The 15,884-nt window shown below is 40.8% G+C and overlaps 2 protein-coding genes across 44 annotated transcripts in view; one reads left to right on the top strand and one right to left on the bottom strand.

Annotated features, from left to right (window-relative positions):
• CD109 (CD109 molecule) overlaps window positions 1–6,968 on the bottom strand; it is an 84,691-nt gene extending 77,723 nt beyond the window's left edge. The window contains exons 1-2 of one of the 5 annotated variants that reach the window (XM_086876272.1): window positions 6,896–6,968; window positions 5,851–5,934 (exon numbers count right to left, since the gene is read on the bottom strand). In XM_086876272.1, the coding sequence (XP_086732398.1) occupies window positions 5,851–5,918 (68 nt within the window). In that variant the 5' untranslated portion in view covers window positions 5,919–5,934; window positions 6,896–6,968. Of the gene's footprint in view, window positions 1–5,850; window positions 5,935–6,343; window positions 6,617–6,895 lie in introns of those variants that run through there. The other 4 variants (XM_086876274.1, XM_086876275.1, XM_086876273.1 and 1 more) reach the window with 4 other exon arrangements.
• SLC17A5 (solute carrier family 17 member 5) overlaps window positions 6,535–15,884 on the top strand; it is a 42,739-nt gene continuing 33,389 nt past the window's right edge. For 9 of the 39 annotated variants that reach the window (XR_015282946.1, XR_015282955.1, XR_015282954.1 and 6 more), the window contains exons 1-5: window positions 6,552–6,978; window positions 10,215–10,411; window positions 11,828–12,061; window positions 12,546–12,633; window positions 15,324–15,410. Coding sequence is in view for 25 of the 39 variants with exons in the window: in XM_086876279.1 (XP_086732405.1) it covers window positions 6,867–6,978; window positions 10,215–10,411; window positions 11,828–12,061; window positions 12,546–12,633; window positions 15,324–15,410 (718 nt within the window). In the remaining 14 variants the exon portion in view is untranslated. Of the gene's footprint in view, window positions 7,968–9,029; window positions 9,079–10,214; window positions 10,412–11,827; window positions 12,062–12,545; window positions 12,634–15,323; window positions 15,411–15,884 lie in introns of all 39 variants that reach the window. The other 30 variants (XR_015282949.1, XR_015282948.1, XM_086876282.1 and 27 more) reach the window with 17 other exon arrangements.

The following is a 15,884-nucleotide window of genomic DNA, read 5'->3' as shown; positions in this document are numbered from 1 at the left end:
TAAACAGAACTTTGGACAACAGGACACACAGTTTTTATGCATAGTACAAAACACAGAATGAGACTTGGTGGTAAGGAAGCAGAGGGTCCTCTCCCAGCAAGGTATGGCAGAACAATAATGTGCACACCCAGGTACAAAATATGTGATAGGCACCAGGCCAGGATTCAGTCCAACTGATCTTGTACACGGCCAGGCTGTTCCAAAAGTGGTTCTGAGAAACATGGATGTGTTGACATCAACTGAGTCAAGTCATGGTTTACTCCCTGACATGGACCACAAAGAAATTATAGATATAATTTATATAACTTAAAACGTTCTAGCCCTGGAGACATGCTCCCCAGCAAAGAGAAGGAAGAATGCTTGTAAGGGTATTTAAGGAATGTATAAAAATTATTGAAGACTGCAGAGGACTTTTCCATGCTAGTCAGAAAGAACAGTTTCCCTACAGCTATCTGAAGTGTAGGGTAAGATAAAAAGCAAGCCTCATGAAAAAACTGAGAGTTTGTAATGGGTGCATTGGCCTATTAGCTGAGAATTTTAAAGGCTAAATTTAAAAATATGTACCACTTTCCAAATCCTGAAGTGTTGTAGAGAGTGACAGTTGTTAAGTCATACACAAAATCTTCCTGGGATTAACAATTATAAAATAACCTGGAAAAATATCCCAGAGAGATATCCTGAGGTGGGCATGGACTTGGAGCCAGTTTGCAAGAGGGAAAAGACAAGGGCTTTTCAAAGGCACCACCGCTCCACAGGAGGATAAGGCAGGCTTGCAGTGAGGTACCAGAGGCTCCCTGGTGCTGGTATCTCTGAGAGATGGCTGGCTTCCACAGCCAAAGAGAATTGCAGCAGTTTCTGTGCCCTGCCACCCTGCAGCACATCAGAGCTAAAAAAAGGCTTTTCATCTGCAGATAACCCAGCTGAGACAGCGTAAGCACTGCTGTACAAATATGTTCAGCATTTTAAAAGTTAGATTAATTTGGCCCACCTTCTTTTCACCTTCCCTTTCCCCCTCTTCACTTCTTTCTCTTCCTTTTCCTCTTTATTTCTCATTTGTTTTGTAATACACCTGTTGCATTTTTTTTTTAAGTTTTTATGTACATCCTCCAGGTGTAATAGCAACATTTGCAAAATAAAAAGCAGGTCAATTCTGTTATGAAAATGTTATAATTACCATGAATTTAGGCTTAGTTTGCAAGCATGGAGTGACAAATTTTGGTCAATGTTGTAAAAAATTGTTTTAGTAAAATGACAACACATTTACTCTTTTGAAATTCAACAATTTTTCAAATCACTGTCAAAGACATGCCTTTATTGTGTCAGGCTGCTTTGTTTCCTTTTGCTAGGCACACCTAGATACCAAACATTTGAGAATATTCAGACCCACATCTTCCTTAGACACCTGCTGGTAAAAATAAGTACAGTCATCCTCTATTTCCCAAACCAGTCTAAGGGATATCATACTGTCACACACATTTTGAAACCTCCTAGATTGACTAGGAGAACACCTAGTGAATGCAAGAGACTGGCAATGATTAAGTACCTAATTCACAGGTTCTGACCTTGATTGGCATATCAGGTTCCTTGAGCATAAATAGCACATCATCCTGTCCTGCATGAGGGGTTCCACTCAGATTTCTGAGATCCCAGAAAAAATTATTTACTTAGTTACTGACAAGAGAAATATAATTTTCAGAATCTCTCACTTATTGTGCATAATTCCACATATCAACACTTCCAAAATTAAGTGAGGCTTTGCCAAGAGAAAATTTTTTAAAGTTTTACCATTAACTTTCACTACAGAGTTTACATTCAAAAAAGAAAACACTGTAGTGAGAGCTGCAGCATATTCTTTGGCAGTTCCAGGCTTTGACAAATCCAGCTACCAATCAACTTCCCAGGAACAAGACAACGCTATTGAGACAACCTCTGAGATACCAGAATATGTTATCTTCTTAATTCCATCTTTCATAACAGGATAATTCAGATTAATTTTGTTTTGCCACACATCTGAACAACCTCAACATTGCAGTATTATAATGCAGCACTCATGGGGTGGAAACTCTTGAATCATTCTAACCTGGCACCAGGCAGGTATAAAGACATGGTTTTGCAAGACTGAGCCACACAGCTGAAAGAGTAAGTTCAACATGACTTACTCCATAAGTAAAATGCCTTAGAAGCCAATGTTTCTATGGGTAGGTATGTGCACAGGGGGAGGTTAAGTATTTACTGGGGATTCAGAATAAAAAGCATTTCTTCTCAGAAAGACCATAAAGGTATAACACATCCATAGTATATAATTCCAATGTGGAACTCCTTGCCACAAGGAACATGAATACTGAATTTTACATAGATTCAGATGGCATAAATTCTTGTCTGACAAATGCTAGGGATTATTCGGAACAGAGGTATCATCACATCCTGCTCAGGAACAGCCTGAGTCACCAGTCAGTGTATTCAAACATTCAGAGACTATTCAGAAGATGTGTCACCTTATGTTTGATCCATACAAACCCTTCCCTCAGCACTTGCTGTTCACTGCTGTGTGAGACACAGAACTGCAGGGAAGTGAACACTGGTCCAATAGACCATAGCTATTCCTCTGTTTTCATAAATCCACAGACAAAATAACTGCTCTTCATAGTAAGCACTCTAACATCCCTTAGTAGTCCATGGTGAAGTTTGTAAGCCATTAACCCAGAAAATACAGAACTAATCTACAAAGCTTGAGGGGAATCTACTTTTTTCCCCTAAGGATATTCATGATTTCTATATATAAGGAAACAACTGAAGTTAAAAACAAAGAAGATTCCACAAAGCCCCAGTGCCTTGTCTTGCCTGAAGTTCAGCATTCACTGCAGTTACTAAATGCCACTGACATAGGAGAAATATGGGCCCAGGTTTCTATGCACAGATATGTGTTCTGAACAGAGGCCAGTTGTTTAATAGGAAATGTCCAGCACCATTGCCACACCTATTTCCTTTAGAAAGACTACCTTTAAAGGAGCGAGTCTAGACATTAAGGTTACCTGTGCTTCCAATCTATACTTCCACTGGCTAATATAACACTAAAATTTAGGCAATACAAAGCCTAAGCTACTTCTCTGAATCTAGTTGAGTACTGCCATATAACCCAGAGGAGTACTTTGTAGAGGACACAATACACACCTTCCTTTCTTCCATTTGAAACCAATGCTGCTAATTGAGGAAAGTCCCAGGCTTTCTGCTGCCATGGCCAATGCCAAAAATTGAACAGCATGGAATGCTTCAGCTAACAAACAATAAGAAAAGCAGGCAGGATGGGTCTCCTCTCCCAGCATAAACCCCCAGGCAAGATTATCCATGGTGACAGGGAGCCCTGAGGCATTTGCAGCAGACAGAGTATTTCCAGACAGATGAAAACACATTGTACTGCCAGAGCCACATAAGCCATTTCTGATTTGGTCAGCATCATCTTATGCATGATTAAGTAATGACTTTGTATTCAGCTTTGCAGTAGGAGAACTGCCCAGCTTAAGGCATCCTAATTATTTTCCTGTTTGATTGACTGCAATTTGCTCTCTTATGGGAAACCTGAGAAATGTTTTGCTTGGATGCATATGCATGTTTTTTCTTGTCCAAACAATCTGATACCTTAACTTTATATTCTTCTACTTTGTAAATTATCATTCTAAAATCTAATATCTTTGTTAGGCATTTACAACATTAAAATGCTGTATACTGTACTGTGTAAAAGAAGACTTAGACAAATCTTCACTCACTAAACTCTCTTTATGTTACCTTCAGTTATTTGAGAATAACCGGTGATTATTATATTGTGAATATGATCTGTATTTCTCTGCTCCTTTCTTTTGTTTATCTTGAAAAAAAACCAACATTTCAAAACTCAGATTCCTTAAAAAAGTATAAATAAATAAAGGCATCTTGTAATAGTAGTTTGTGAAAGACTGGAAATAATATGGGAACCCAGAAACAACTTTCTTGTTATATCCTATAAAACTTAATAGGTTGACAGAAGAGGTACTATCTGGCTCCATGAGGAAATACTACAATTTAAGTTAGCATCACTGATCTATTTTCCCTGGCCACTTTCTTCATCTTCTAAGCCACTTAGTATAAGTAGAGTTAATCAGTTTAAAATGCATTCCTACATCATCACATCTGTATCCTGTCTGCACTGTTGAATGAATATGAGAGCTTGCCCAAAAGTAGCCATGGCATTGAGGGAACAAGGCTGGATTTTCTCTTAAGACCCAGTGTTTCTTTTCCCGACAGGACTTCAGAGGAAAGAGAGCCATCTACTGCTCCATACAAGACATGCTGCACATGTCTTTTTGGAGGGATGATTTGAAATGTCAGGGTGGTGTTTAGAGAAGGAAATGGATGCACAGCTACATCCAGCCATGATAGTAACCAAGGCAAAAGTGTTTGAATGCAAACAACTGTCCTTTCTAGAAATAAAAATAAATGAAGTCTGAAAATACTTCAAATCCTCCACATCAGGAGGATGCATCACAAGTATGACACACTGGCAGAGCAGGCCAACAACCACCAGTGCCTGGTAGGTTGGACAGAGGCTCATCACACCACAACTACACACAGAGTCAGCCTCCAGGGTGTAAGGAATGGCATTCTTATCTGCTGTGACAAAGGTAAGTGCTCCTCACACACCCCTGAATCTGTATTCCTAAGTGTCACCTTTCACCTGTGGCACTGCAGCCTCACAGCTGCTTTTGGTGCACTGTGTCACTAAGATTCACTCCACGGTGAGGGCCTGCAAGATCAGAGAAGGAGGCAGCAAGGCAGAGGAATCTATTTCCTTTGTTAAGGCAGGGGGGTTTGGCACTATCCTGTACTGACAGTGTAGGTAGATTTAAAATACAACTTGCCTTAGGGAGAAGAAATAAGTAGCAAAAAAAAAGGAGACTTCTAGAAAAAACTTTGTCCATCATTCCAGGCTGTGCAGCCTTGCATCCTCCTTGTATTATGACAAGAGGAGTCTATGGGGAGCTTGGGGTTCAACCTGTGGATGGAAGTGATCACACTCATTATCCTGTGCATGCTGCACATAGTCCTGGCCCATACACCCCTACACTTCCTTCCTCATGGGCTGGGTGCTAGTGCACTGGGGCTCTGGGGGTATGTACAGAAATGCCAAGAAGAGTACAGCATGTGTGAAATGCAAAGCTGAAGTCTGAGTACTACAAACCAAATCACCACTTCTAATAAAACGATGCAAATTATGTCTGATACTTGTTCTGTCTTTTTGCTTTCTTCCCTCAATTTTGGCTGTAAGAATAGCTTCCAGGTTAGTTTGACTCACAGAAGACCCTCAGGCTAAATTTCAGAACCAGAACAGAAGCACTAATTTGCTTCATGTTTTCACATAGATGTAATACTGCATGATAAGCACACAGCCACAGCTGTTCTACTGATATTTGCAAACTCATATATCATATACCTTGTGTGAAATGATATAGCTGATTATGCTGCTGGGAATCTTTTACATTCCTCTATTTTCCAGTATGGGGAATTTTCCAGGCAGTTACTTACATGCCAGTAGGATGGCACAGGCATCTAAGCAAAGGCAAAGCTTTCAGTGGATGACTGACAGCATTACCAAAATGACTCAGTCCTCAGCCCTGGTAAAGCTGATGAATGGACAAGGTGAGTGAAAGTGGCTCTCATGTAGGAAGGAGCCTGTAAAATTTAAGTATCTCCACTCTGTTGTTATCTTTGACTGAAAAACACTGATTCCAAGAGGAAAAGCTCTATTACATATCCCACAGTGCTTATTAATCAGTATTGGTGCATTTTTACTCTTATTCAGTAATAGGACTGGAGCACCTTCTCTGTGAAGACAGGTTGAGAAAGTTGGGGCTGTTCACCTGGAGAAGGTTGTGTGGAGACCTCATAGCAACCTTCCAGTATCTGAAAGGGAAGCCAGAAAGGGACTCTGTCAGGAGCTGTACTAACAGGGCAAGGAGTAATGGGTATAAATTGACAGGGGAAATTTAGGTTATATAGTAGGAAGAAATTCTTTACTGTGAGGTTAATGAGACACTGGAACAGGTTGCCCAGGGGGGGTGTGGATGCCCCAATCCTGGCAATGTTCCAGGCCAGGCTGGGTAAGGCCTCGAGAAACCTGATCTACTGAGAGGTGTCCCTGTCTATGGCATGAGGTTGGGACAAAATGATCCGTAAAGTCCATTCCAACCCCTTCACATGCTATGATTTTAAAACCTCCTCCAGGAGTTGTGCACTGTACACACACACAGAGCAAAAAGACCACGCGCTGCAGATGCTGCAACGTATTGTTAAATGGCATTTGGGTGCTTACAGAGAGACCCAGCACCAGCAACTCGAGCCTTCCCTTCTCCGCCAGTGGCTGCCGCAGTGGCACCGAGAGGCCTCTCGCCTTCACTGAGGAGCAGCCGCTTGTGGTGAATCAGCCTAATCAGATTTCTCCTATTTTTCCCTCAGCATTCGGGACACCGCGCACAGCGACACCCGCCGCCCGCCCGTGGGCGCGTTCGTGCAGCCTCGTCAGCCAGCGGGAGGGAGCGGCCGAGGGCGGGCGCGGCCGCCCTCACTAAAGATGGCGGCCGAGGGCGGCGCGGCAGCAGCGGGGCGCTGAAGCCGTTTCCGCCCGCCCCTCCCGTCACATGATCGCCGGGGCTGCGGCCGCCGCTGCCCGGCCCCGGCGGGGTAGAGCCGAGCGGGCGGGGGGCGGCCGCGGAGCAATCTGAAGCCTAGCTGAGCCAAGCTGAGCCGGGCCGGGAAGGGATACGCTCCCGGCCGCAGCGGAGGCGCCGGGCGGTCTGTCCCTGAGTGCACTGTGTGGTTCGGGTGGCAGCGGGGAGATGGAGCCCGAGGAGGGAGAGGATCGCACCCCACTGCTGAAGGAACCCCAGCCCCACACGGGTGAGACGAGCGGCAGCTGCTCCTGTGTGGCGGCGTCGCGTTGCCATGGAGGTGCGGGCCGCGAGCGCCGCTGTGGGGCCGGGGGGTCGGTGCCGCCGTGCCGCTGCCGGGGTGACGGGGAGCAGCGGTGACGGCAAAAGCGGTGATGGGGAGCAGAGGTGACGGCAAAAGCGGTGATGGGGAGCAGCGGTGACGGCAAAAGCAGTGACGGGGAGCAGCGGTGACGAGCCCAGGGGCTGCGCCGCCCGCCCGCGCCGTTAGCGGCGTTCGGTGCCGGGGACGCGGCGATGCCCCGGGGTGCTGGATCAGGCACGGCCCCGAGTCCTGACAGCTCTGTCGGTGGCGGGGACAGGCGTGCAGCCCTGTCAGACGCCAGCCCTCGGCTCGCTGTCGTTGCAGTAAAGACATTCCAGCCCAAATACTGGTCCAAATACTAAAAACTACCGCGGTCCGCCAAGATTGTGTCAAAATTTCATACGAAGGCAGAATTTCAGTTAAGACTAATTGCTTATTACAAGTATGGAGAGGCAGGAACTTGAAAGGATGCACGAAGGTAGGAGATGAAGCTCAATATATGGTCAGAGCTTAACAACAGAGCCCGCATGTTTACTTGTCTCTGCTGTTTTGCTTCCCGGAATGTACAACCTATAGACTAGAGTAAGATTTCTAATTTCTTTAGCGTGCCATGCAAAAATGCTCTAACCTACTTAACAAATGTGCAACTGCATCAAGGGGTGCTGCTAACAAAATGACTTTAAAATGATGACGGAAAGAGAGAAATTTGAGCTCAAGTCTTCCTAAAGCAATATGTCCTTAAGTTTGCACAATGCATCTGGCTCCAATTGGAGGTGGCTCACCTCACCCACAAAGCAAACTACTGCAGATGAGCAGCTTCCTTTAAACTGCCGCGCAACTTGCAGCACAGACCTGTTCTTTAACTGCAATTTAATAATCTTGTTAAATTGTAGCTACAGTGCTTTAAAACATGTCCCTGAAATCAGAATTAGCTACAGACGTAGGACCAAAGACTGCTAGGCAAGGTAAGACCTTGAGCCTAACGCTTTAAACTTTGGTTAGCTGCTTTAAACTTTAGGGGGGTGAATGTCTGTGTCTCTGCAGCACTCTCCTGAAATGCACCTGTAATCTTCTTGAGTCTTCTGTTCTGTTAACCTGAGCTAATATTCTTAGGTATTTCAAGTGCACATGATGGAATGACAGGGAACCAATATTTTAGTACCTGTTTGCTTCAGACTTCAATTCTACATGTTTGTTAGGTTTTTTTAATAAAATGTTTACAGTTAGGGAAAAAAAATCTAATACTACTGACCTTAAGTTCTTGCACATCTGTTTTGTGGAGCTTTTTCTCCATGCAAGTTGTATACCAGTAAGAGTCTTATAGAGGAAGAGTAATGACTGTATCAGTTAATCTGCATTTCCAGGGAAGGGTTATATCAGCATTGTGCTATTCAGTTTTCTGTTATTATTGTCTAACCCCAGCAACTACAAGAAGTGGAAGAGTTAAGCAGCTTTACCTGTCATTTTATTCACTATCATAAATTATAAGACTGTACATTTCTGTTTAAGGCAAATTGCTTTTTAAACAACAACAAAGAACAATGAAGCTGCTTGAGTAGGTTTTGTGTAGTAAGTTCTTCCTGTTCTCAGTGCCTGTTGTTTTTAATGTAAGCAATAAAATCTTGGCTGCTCTCCCTCATGTCATTTTAAAATCCAGGATGGCCTTTTCAAATGCTTCTGATGCAAAACTTGCAATTACCACAGGTCTGGAAGGGGTCTTAAATATTTGCACAGTAGCCTTGTTTATTATTTATTTATTAAATGAATACAGCAAGTTCAGCATCTCTGTGTCATTTTAACAACTTGTGCAGCCATAACGAACTTCACATAAAGTTGGGCAGGATTAGAGACTTCAATAATGGGAAACTTCTGTTAATTTCACAAAAAACAATCTTGCAGGAAGGCTGTGTTGATCTTCCCCTTGAAAAATAAAATTATATAGGCTCATTCCTTGTTTCAGGGAAGTTACTGGGAAGGGGAAGGACATCAGCTTGTCCACAGGACATGTCCTTTGTTTCTTTCTGCAGACCAGAAAATCCAGTGAAGTGACATACTGTAGTAGCAGATGAAGCTCTGGTCAGTCCTGTTCATAGATCCTGTTCTATTCATCATTTGAACTCTGAGCAATGGAAGAAGAGATCACTGTAGACTGATGTAAACTGGTGTAATATCTTCTGATCTCCAGCCTTCCCAGAGTTTCAGATATCCAGGCTATAAAACTTCCCATTAATAACATAGCTAGCTCACAAGAGAGGAAACTCTACTCTGAAAATTCAGCAGATTGTTCAATTAGTTCCTCAACAATTTGACATTCCTGCTTGGTAGTTTCAGGGATTCCCAGTTCATAAAGAGTAGCTGCAGAGATTTAAACAGTTACAGCTCATTTCTGATCTGGATCTCCTGGCACTGATGAATGCTCTCTGCCAAATGCTGCTGTGTACTACTGTAGGCGATCAATAACTGTGTTGCAGTGCGTAGTCTGCTGTACGTGTATAAACAGCTGACACACTTAATGTCACGACACAGATTTTTTGCTGAATCTTAGGACTCATTTCCTTTGTTGTCTTGTGACTGACAAGAGGCAGTAAGGGCAGCTAGGAACCTGTTACTGTTTCACGGTACCACCACAGTGTTTGCCATTTCCCTTTCTGGTAGTTTTGGCAGCTGTCAGCAAATGCATATTCCCTTGTAAGCAAACTTATAGAAGGAAAATTTTTCCTAGAAAACAGTCTGAAGTAGCAATGGCTTTAGCACTACTTAAGGAGTATTTGTGTTTCTTGAACCATTATTGTGTGTATTTCCAGCTTCCCAGTAATTCTTTTTGGGTTTTTTTAAGTGTGAAATTCTGTCTTGAGTAAATATTACAATATTTTGGAGAGGACTTTTGAAACTCTGTTTCTAAATCTATTTCTACAGACCACACACTACCCCATTCTCTGCGGTCCCCACTCTAGTGTGGGTAGCTGCCTGTTGTCTAAACGAGGATTACATTTGCTTTGCACATCAGTATGAAAGTGAGGTTTTAAAATTTTTTTCAACCAGCCTCAGACTCTACCCCTATTGAATAAACCCCTTAAGAAGAAAAATTACCTTGTCTCCTTGCTAATTTTTTATCTTATCCAAAGATTTCTGAGAACCTTAGTAAAAACTGCTTATGAGTTGTTCTTATTCTCTTAGGTCTGTTAAACATTTTTCATTTGCTCTCGTTTCAGTCCCTGCATGCTGCTCAGCTCGCTACAATCTCGCAGTTCTGGCCTGTTTTGGGTTCTTCCTCCTGTATGCATTGCGTGTTAACCTCAGCGTCGCTCTGGTGGATATGGTAGAACCTAACACAAGCTTAGCAAAGAATGTGACTTCCAATGTGTGTCCAGAGCATTCTTCCACCATGAATGTTCCTCGCAACACAACGGTGAGGTCTCAGACCTGTTGTCTTGTAATGTGGCATGTCAAAGTGGTTTTAGAACTCTGTGATAGAAAGAACCGCATTTAGGTGGCAAGAGAACAGGCTGGTTTTGACTGGATGGCCTTTCCAGTGGTTCTTCAAAAGCTATTCTGGGAAGCATTAGCCTTAAATGACTAGCTGATTGAGAAGCACTGTGTTCAGGGTCAGCTATTGTACGTACTTCTTTTCTGTGCTATTCCTTAGAAACTGGCTAATTTGACCACGTAGATCTACCATGACTCACTGTTTTTTGTGCCACTTATTAATTCTTACCGTTACATCTGCGTCAGAGTTCCCATCACTGTCCAATTTGCCAGTTCTTTGTACAGTCACAGTGGCATAAAATTTCATTACAAATTAACATGTAATATTTCTCTCTTCACTTCTTCGATCTCTTTCCCAGATCATGCATTTTGTCTTTATATCCTTTACCTCTCTCTTCCAGTAATCTTGAAAATCACATTTCTTAGCTTCTGGATATGAAAAAACCCAAACTTCTAAAACAACCTCCAACTTTGTAAATTTGGTCTTGCACAGATTTTGTCTTGAAGTTATTCCTGAGCACTCTTGCCATCTTCCTGCTTTCATTTTATTTGCTTGTTTAGAGGTAATTTATTATTTATCACAAACAAATGGTGAACTTTATGGGAAGATTCTGTGTCATCATTTCTGGGAAATGTATGCTGCTCATTTAGATGCGGAAAAAATTGATCTTTTGGAAGTGATCCCAAATTTTAGAATCACTTTATTGGGCAACAGTTCCTGTCCTCTTGCTGACTTCCTTTATAGCTGCAGAGTCCTATCTCAATCATCTTCACTTTTATTGCATTGTTCACTAAACTAATCTTCCCTCTGTTGCGCTTCTCCCATTATTCCACCTACCCTTGTGAGCCCTGTCCTTGACTGCTCTCCTTCTTTATATTAAATTTAAGCACCTGCATCTCTTTATTTGTTTATTGTCCATGAATTTTCTGCAGGTAAAGCCATTTTATAGAGCAAGACAGAATATCCACTCTGTGATTCAGAAGTAGGATTTGTACTTTGGCAGACTTACATAGTCAATACCTGTCACCTAATCCAGGCTACTTAGAATTCAAAAAGGGATAACAGCCAGAGCACTTGTATTTCATGTACTGATGATTTTCATACTTGGGTTAGATATGTCCAGATAGATTGTAAACTACCTGAATTAGCTTTTAACACAACTTTGATTGCAGTAAAGGTGGGTGTAGAGGAAGGAGACCCTAGGGAGTAGGTCACAAAAAATTTTAGATTTATCTATAATTGACTAAATAGTAGATCAGTGTAATAAAACATATGGTCAGAGAAACTGCTGTCTTTAACACTTACTGCATTTTCTTGGGTTTTTCCCCCTCTTCTTAGGGAGAAAAGTATTCTTGGGATGCTGATACTCAGGGATGGATCCTTGGTTCTTTTTTCTATGGCTATATCATTACTCAGATTCCAGGAGGATATCTTGCAAGCAAAATTGGAGGCAAACTGTTGCTCGGGTTTGGCATCTTTGGTACCTCTGTGTTCACCTTGCTTACTCCCTTAGCTGCAAATCTGGGAGTTGGCTACCTCATAGCTGTCAGAGCCTTGGAAGGACTGGGAGAGGTAATCGTGTTTCTTCTATGTAATTTGAAAATATATCTAAATAATTAGTTTAAAATTGTAGTGATTAGACACTATGGGGGTTGTTATGCTGGAATAGGATATGGATTGTCTCATTTGAGTGGCTTAGTTTTATGGTTTTTAGAATAAAGAAAATGTTTGCACTATATTTTAGCCTAAGCTTTTCAACTAAGAAGTGTAAGGATACTTGAGACAAAATTATTCTCATTTTTCAGAAACCAAGGCCTTGAAACAGTGTTGTTTGTATTATTCCTGCTTTTCCAGTATATATAGAGTCAAAAGCAGAAGAAATTAATTCTGTCTCCTTATTTTCATGCCTTGCACAATTTTTATGAGTGATTTCTTGCGAGACAACAAACTAATAGATTGTACTACTGCTTTTTAATGGAACATGCTTTGAAACATGTAAAGTTGAAGCGAGTTCTAAAATTCTTGCATTTCAACAGAATGAAATGATGTTTTCTAGGGTGTTACCTTCCCAGCTATGCATTCAATGTGGTCTTCTTGGGCTCCTCCACTGGAACGCAGCAAGCTCCTTAGTATTTCATATGCAGGTGAGAAATTCCCACGCTGATAATGGGATTATAAATTTTTACTGCAGTAACGGGGAGGATTGACTTAAATCAAAGGGATTTATATTGTAAATTTTAATCAGCATTTAATCCAGAAAATGTAACATTAAAGTAAATCTTGGTTTCCATTAGTTTTCTTCATTTATTAATGGTTTTTATAACCTGACAAAGGTATTGATCTACAAATAAGTATAACCTCGGGTCTAACTTCAGTATAAAGTGGCGCAAATAATTACTGTGAAGCTGATTAGTAGAAGATACTGTAAATAAAAAAATATTTAGCATTAGGAACAAAAAAGCTGGGGCAGACACAGGATAGACTTGTTTGGTTGTTTTTTGGAGAGTTTTTTAACTGTTCTTGGAGGAACTTGGAGAAGAAAACACCCAAGGTCGCATGTATTGCTGCAAGAGCTCCTTGTCAGAGTCAAATACTCTCTGACCAGATTGTCCTAGATATTCTGTGTCTGGAAGGTGTAATGTTTGATATCAGATTACTTCTTTGAAAATATTTGCTGTTACATGAGATTTTTGATTTAGTAGAGTGATACAGAATGTCCTGAAAGCACAGGACAAGTTAGCATTTAGCAAATGTAAGTTGACACTTAGCAAAATATTGCAATTGCAATACACTTCTTCAGTTTGTGTTGGCTGAAAGTCAAATCTGTTGCTCTCTTAAACAAATTCTGTTGTTGTTTAACTTTTCTACTTTGTGTTTGACTGACCCACGTATCCATTCCACTCATGCTAGTCTGGCTAAGTCAGTGAGACAATCACACTTTTGATGAGCTGAATGAGGAGAAACATTTACCACCAGCTGATCCACTCGACTGACATAGCTGCCTATCTAAACCAAATCCACCCTCTGGTGCCATTTGTGTTGAGATAAAATCAGCTTCTTTGCAACAACTGTGGTTGGTCACACCCAGTGTTATTCCCCGAATTTGATGGACATGTTACTCTTGCCCACCTCCACTGAGCCTTGCATTTTAGGGGTTTATTGGTCAGTCATATGGCTCAGTGCAGTATTTGAGGGGCAGGTGAAAAACATAGGTTTTTAAATTTGCTAGTCAAAATTAATGTTATTTCTCTGAGGATGACAAATTTTGTATTCAGTTGCAAGTAATGGTTTGTTTTGCTCACTCTTAATAGTAATAATTCTGTTTTTCATTTAACCTGTGATTTATCAAAAAGACAGGTGTATACCATGTAAACTTCAGCTACAGTTTCTTAAGGAGCTAAGACAACCTAGTGACTCACTTTTCCCGGAGGGATGAAGCCTTAACCCTTTTTCCTCACATTTCCTCAATTTGCTCTGAACCAAGTGTCTCATCACTCATCACTTTGAAGTGACCTTTCAAAGAGCTACTTCAACTCATCTAATGCATCAAAAAGCTTTTTTCTTTCTCTTTTTTAAAAATGTTTTCTGCCTTGATATTTAATTAAATCTACTTTAAAAGAAGTCCTCATGTGAGACCCAGCACACAAGTTAAGCAGAGCATACAGAGTTGCTTTTGCTTTCTGCAGCATTTAGCAACTGGGAGCTTTTAAACTGTCCTTTTGTATTTTGTGAAAATATATGCTAATGTACTAGTGAGAAGAGTCTGTGGCCTTGAACAGCCTATTGTTAGCAGTCACATGAATAAGACATCTTGTGTAATCTTGGCAGGCTCTTTTCCTTCCTTTCCTTCCACGTTGTCAGTCATGTGGTCTGTAGTTAATTTAATTGTTGATTTTCTGAGAGAACACGTGGTTGAGGTTATATGTAGTTGTTATTTTGATTTATATTTTGCATGATGTATGTGGTTTTGCTGTTCATTGTTGGAGCTTTCTGCCTCAAATAAGAACTATTGTTTCCATGGAGATGGTGTCTAGGTAGCAAGAGTATCAACATATTTTCTGAGTTGAGATTAAGTTTGCAGAAGTAATCATACAACTAACATTAAGTGACAAAACCTACTGTTTATCACCAGTAGAATGTTAAGTATGTAAATAAAATGGGTTTCTGGTTTAGATTTCAAAAGGGAAACACCTGCTGTGCTTATTGTCTGCTAAATGTACGTTGAATTATAAGCACATGATTAGTTCTTTCTGGCTTTTGGCTTTATTCTGAATTCGAATCTGCTCATCTTTCCCTTCTTCCTTGATCCTAAACCCTGTCACATTCAAGAAACATGGAATTTGAACCTACTGGTTATATATGCATGACTTCTGCTTCATGTTTCTAGCATTCCTGGTTTTGTAGAGCTGGAATGAGATATGAGAAGTTCAAACTGACTATATTGTCACATTATACTCCCAAAGCCTGAATTATACTTTGTTCAGCCCTCTCTTGTTTTGCAGCAATACCAGTTGAATAATTTGCATTGATTTAGATGTGTTAGAGCCATCACTTTATTGGAGACAAATGTGCCAAGAATGCTTATCTTTTATTGTTTGTTGCTTCTAATTTTGGCTTCTTAGGGCTTTATGACTCTATTTGCTTGGAGCTGCCAAGGAAGCTCATTTTCTGTGTTTCTTTAAAGCAAAGCACAACCTTCTAGTGGTGGTGACAATCTTTATTCAGGATTAATTACATAAAAATAAATAAAATAACTCTGAAATGCCACTTATACTTAAGGGGTTCATAGAGAGATATAATTATTTTTCCACTTTGTTTTGCTTTCTTCTGGTAGGTGCACAGCTGGGAACTGTTGTGTCTCTGCCACTATCTGGTTTAATTTGTTACTATATGAACTGGGTTTATGTGTTCTACATATTTGGTGAGTTTTTGTTGTTTTGGTTTTTCTTAATTATTAAAAGTACAGTCCATATTCTTTTGAAAAGCATATATTATAGAACTCAGTTTAAGTTTTAAAAGTGTGTTTTACATGTTGTGTTAGTGTTTTATTCCTTCTGGGCAATTAAGAGATATTTAAGACTAAGTAGATTCCAGTGAATGGCTAAATAAGCCTTCTTCCAGTGAGCAAAGCTGTCTCTGAGTTGGACAAAAGCTGGTACAAGTCAAATGCTCTTAACTCTCCCACCACTTGAAAACAACAGGCTGAAATTTCTTATTTGAAGTGTGAAATTGAGTTAATAACTTTAATCCCAGGAATAAATCTCAATTTAGAATGAAAGAACGTGTGAAAAGTTATTGCTGCTTAAGATGTAAACTGTGGAAAATCTCTAGTAGTCACAGGGACCCTGAAGGAATGCATAGCATGTTTACTGTGATTTATATTGTGGAAGAAGCT

This window comes from Cyanistes caeruleus, chromosome 2 (genome assembly GCF_971803275.1).
Source record: "Cyanistes caeruleus chromosome 2, bCyaCae1.hap1.1, whole genome shotgun sequence".
Classification (NCBI taxonomy): Eukaryota; Metazoa; Chordata; class Aves; order Passeriformes; family Paridae; genus Cyanistes; species Cyanistes caeruleus.
Note: the sequence above shows the minus strand (reverse complement) of the source record. Positions and strands in the feature narration are given on the sequence as shown.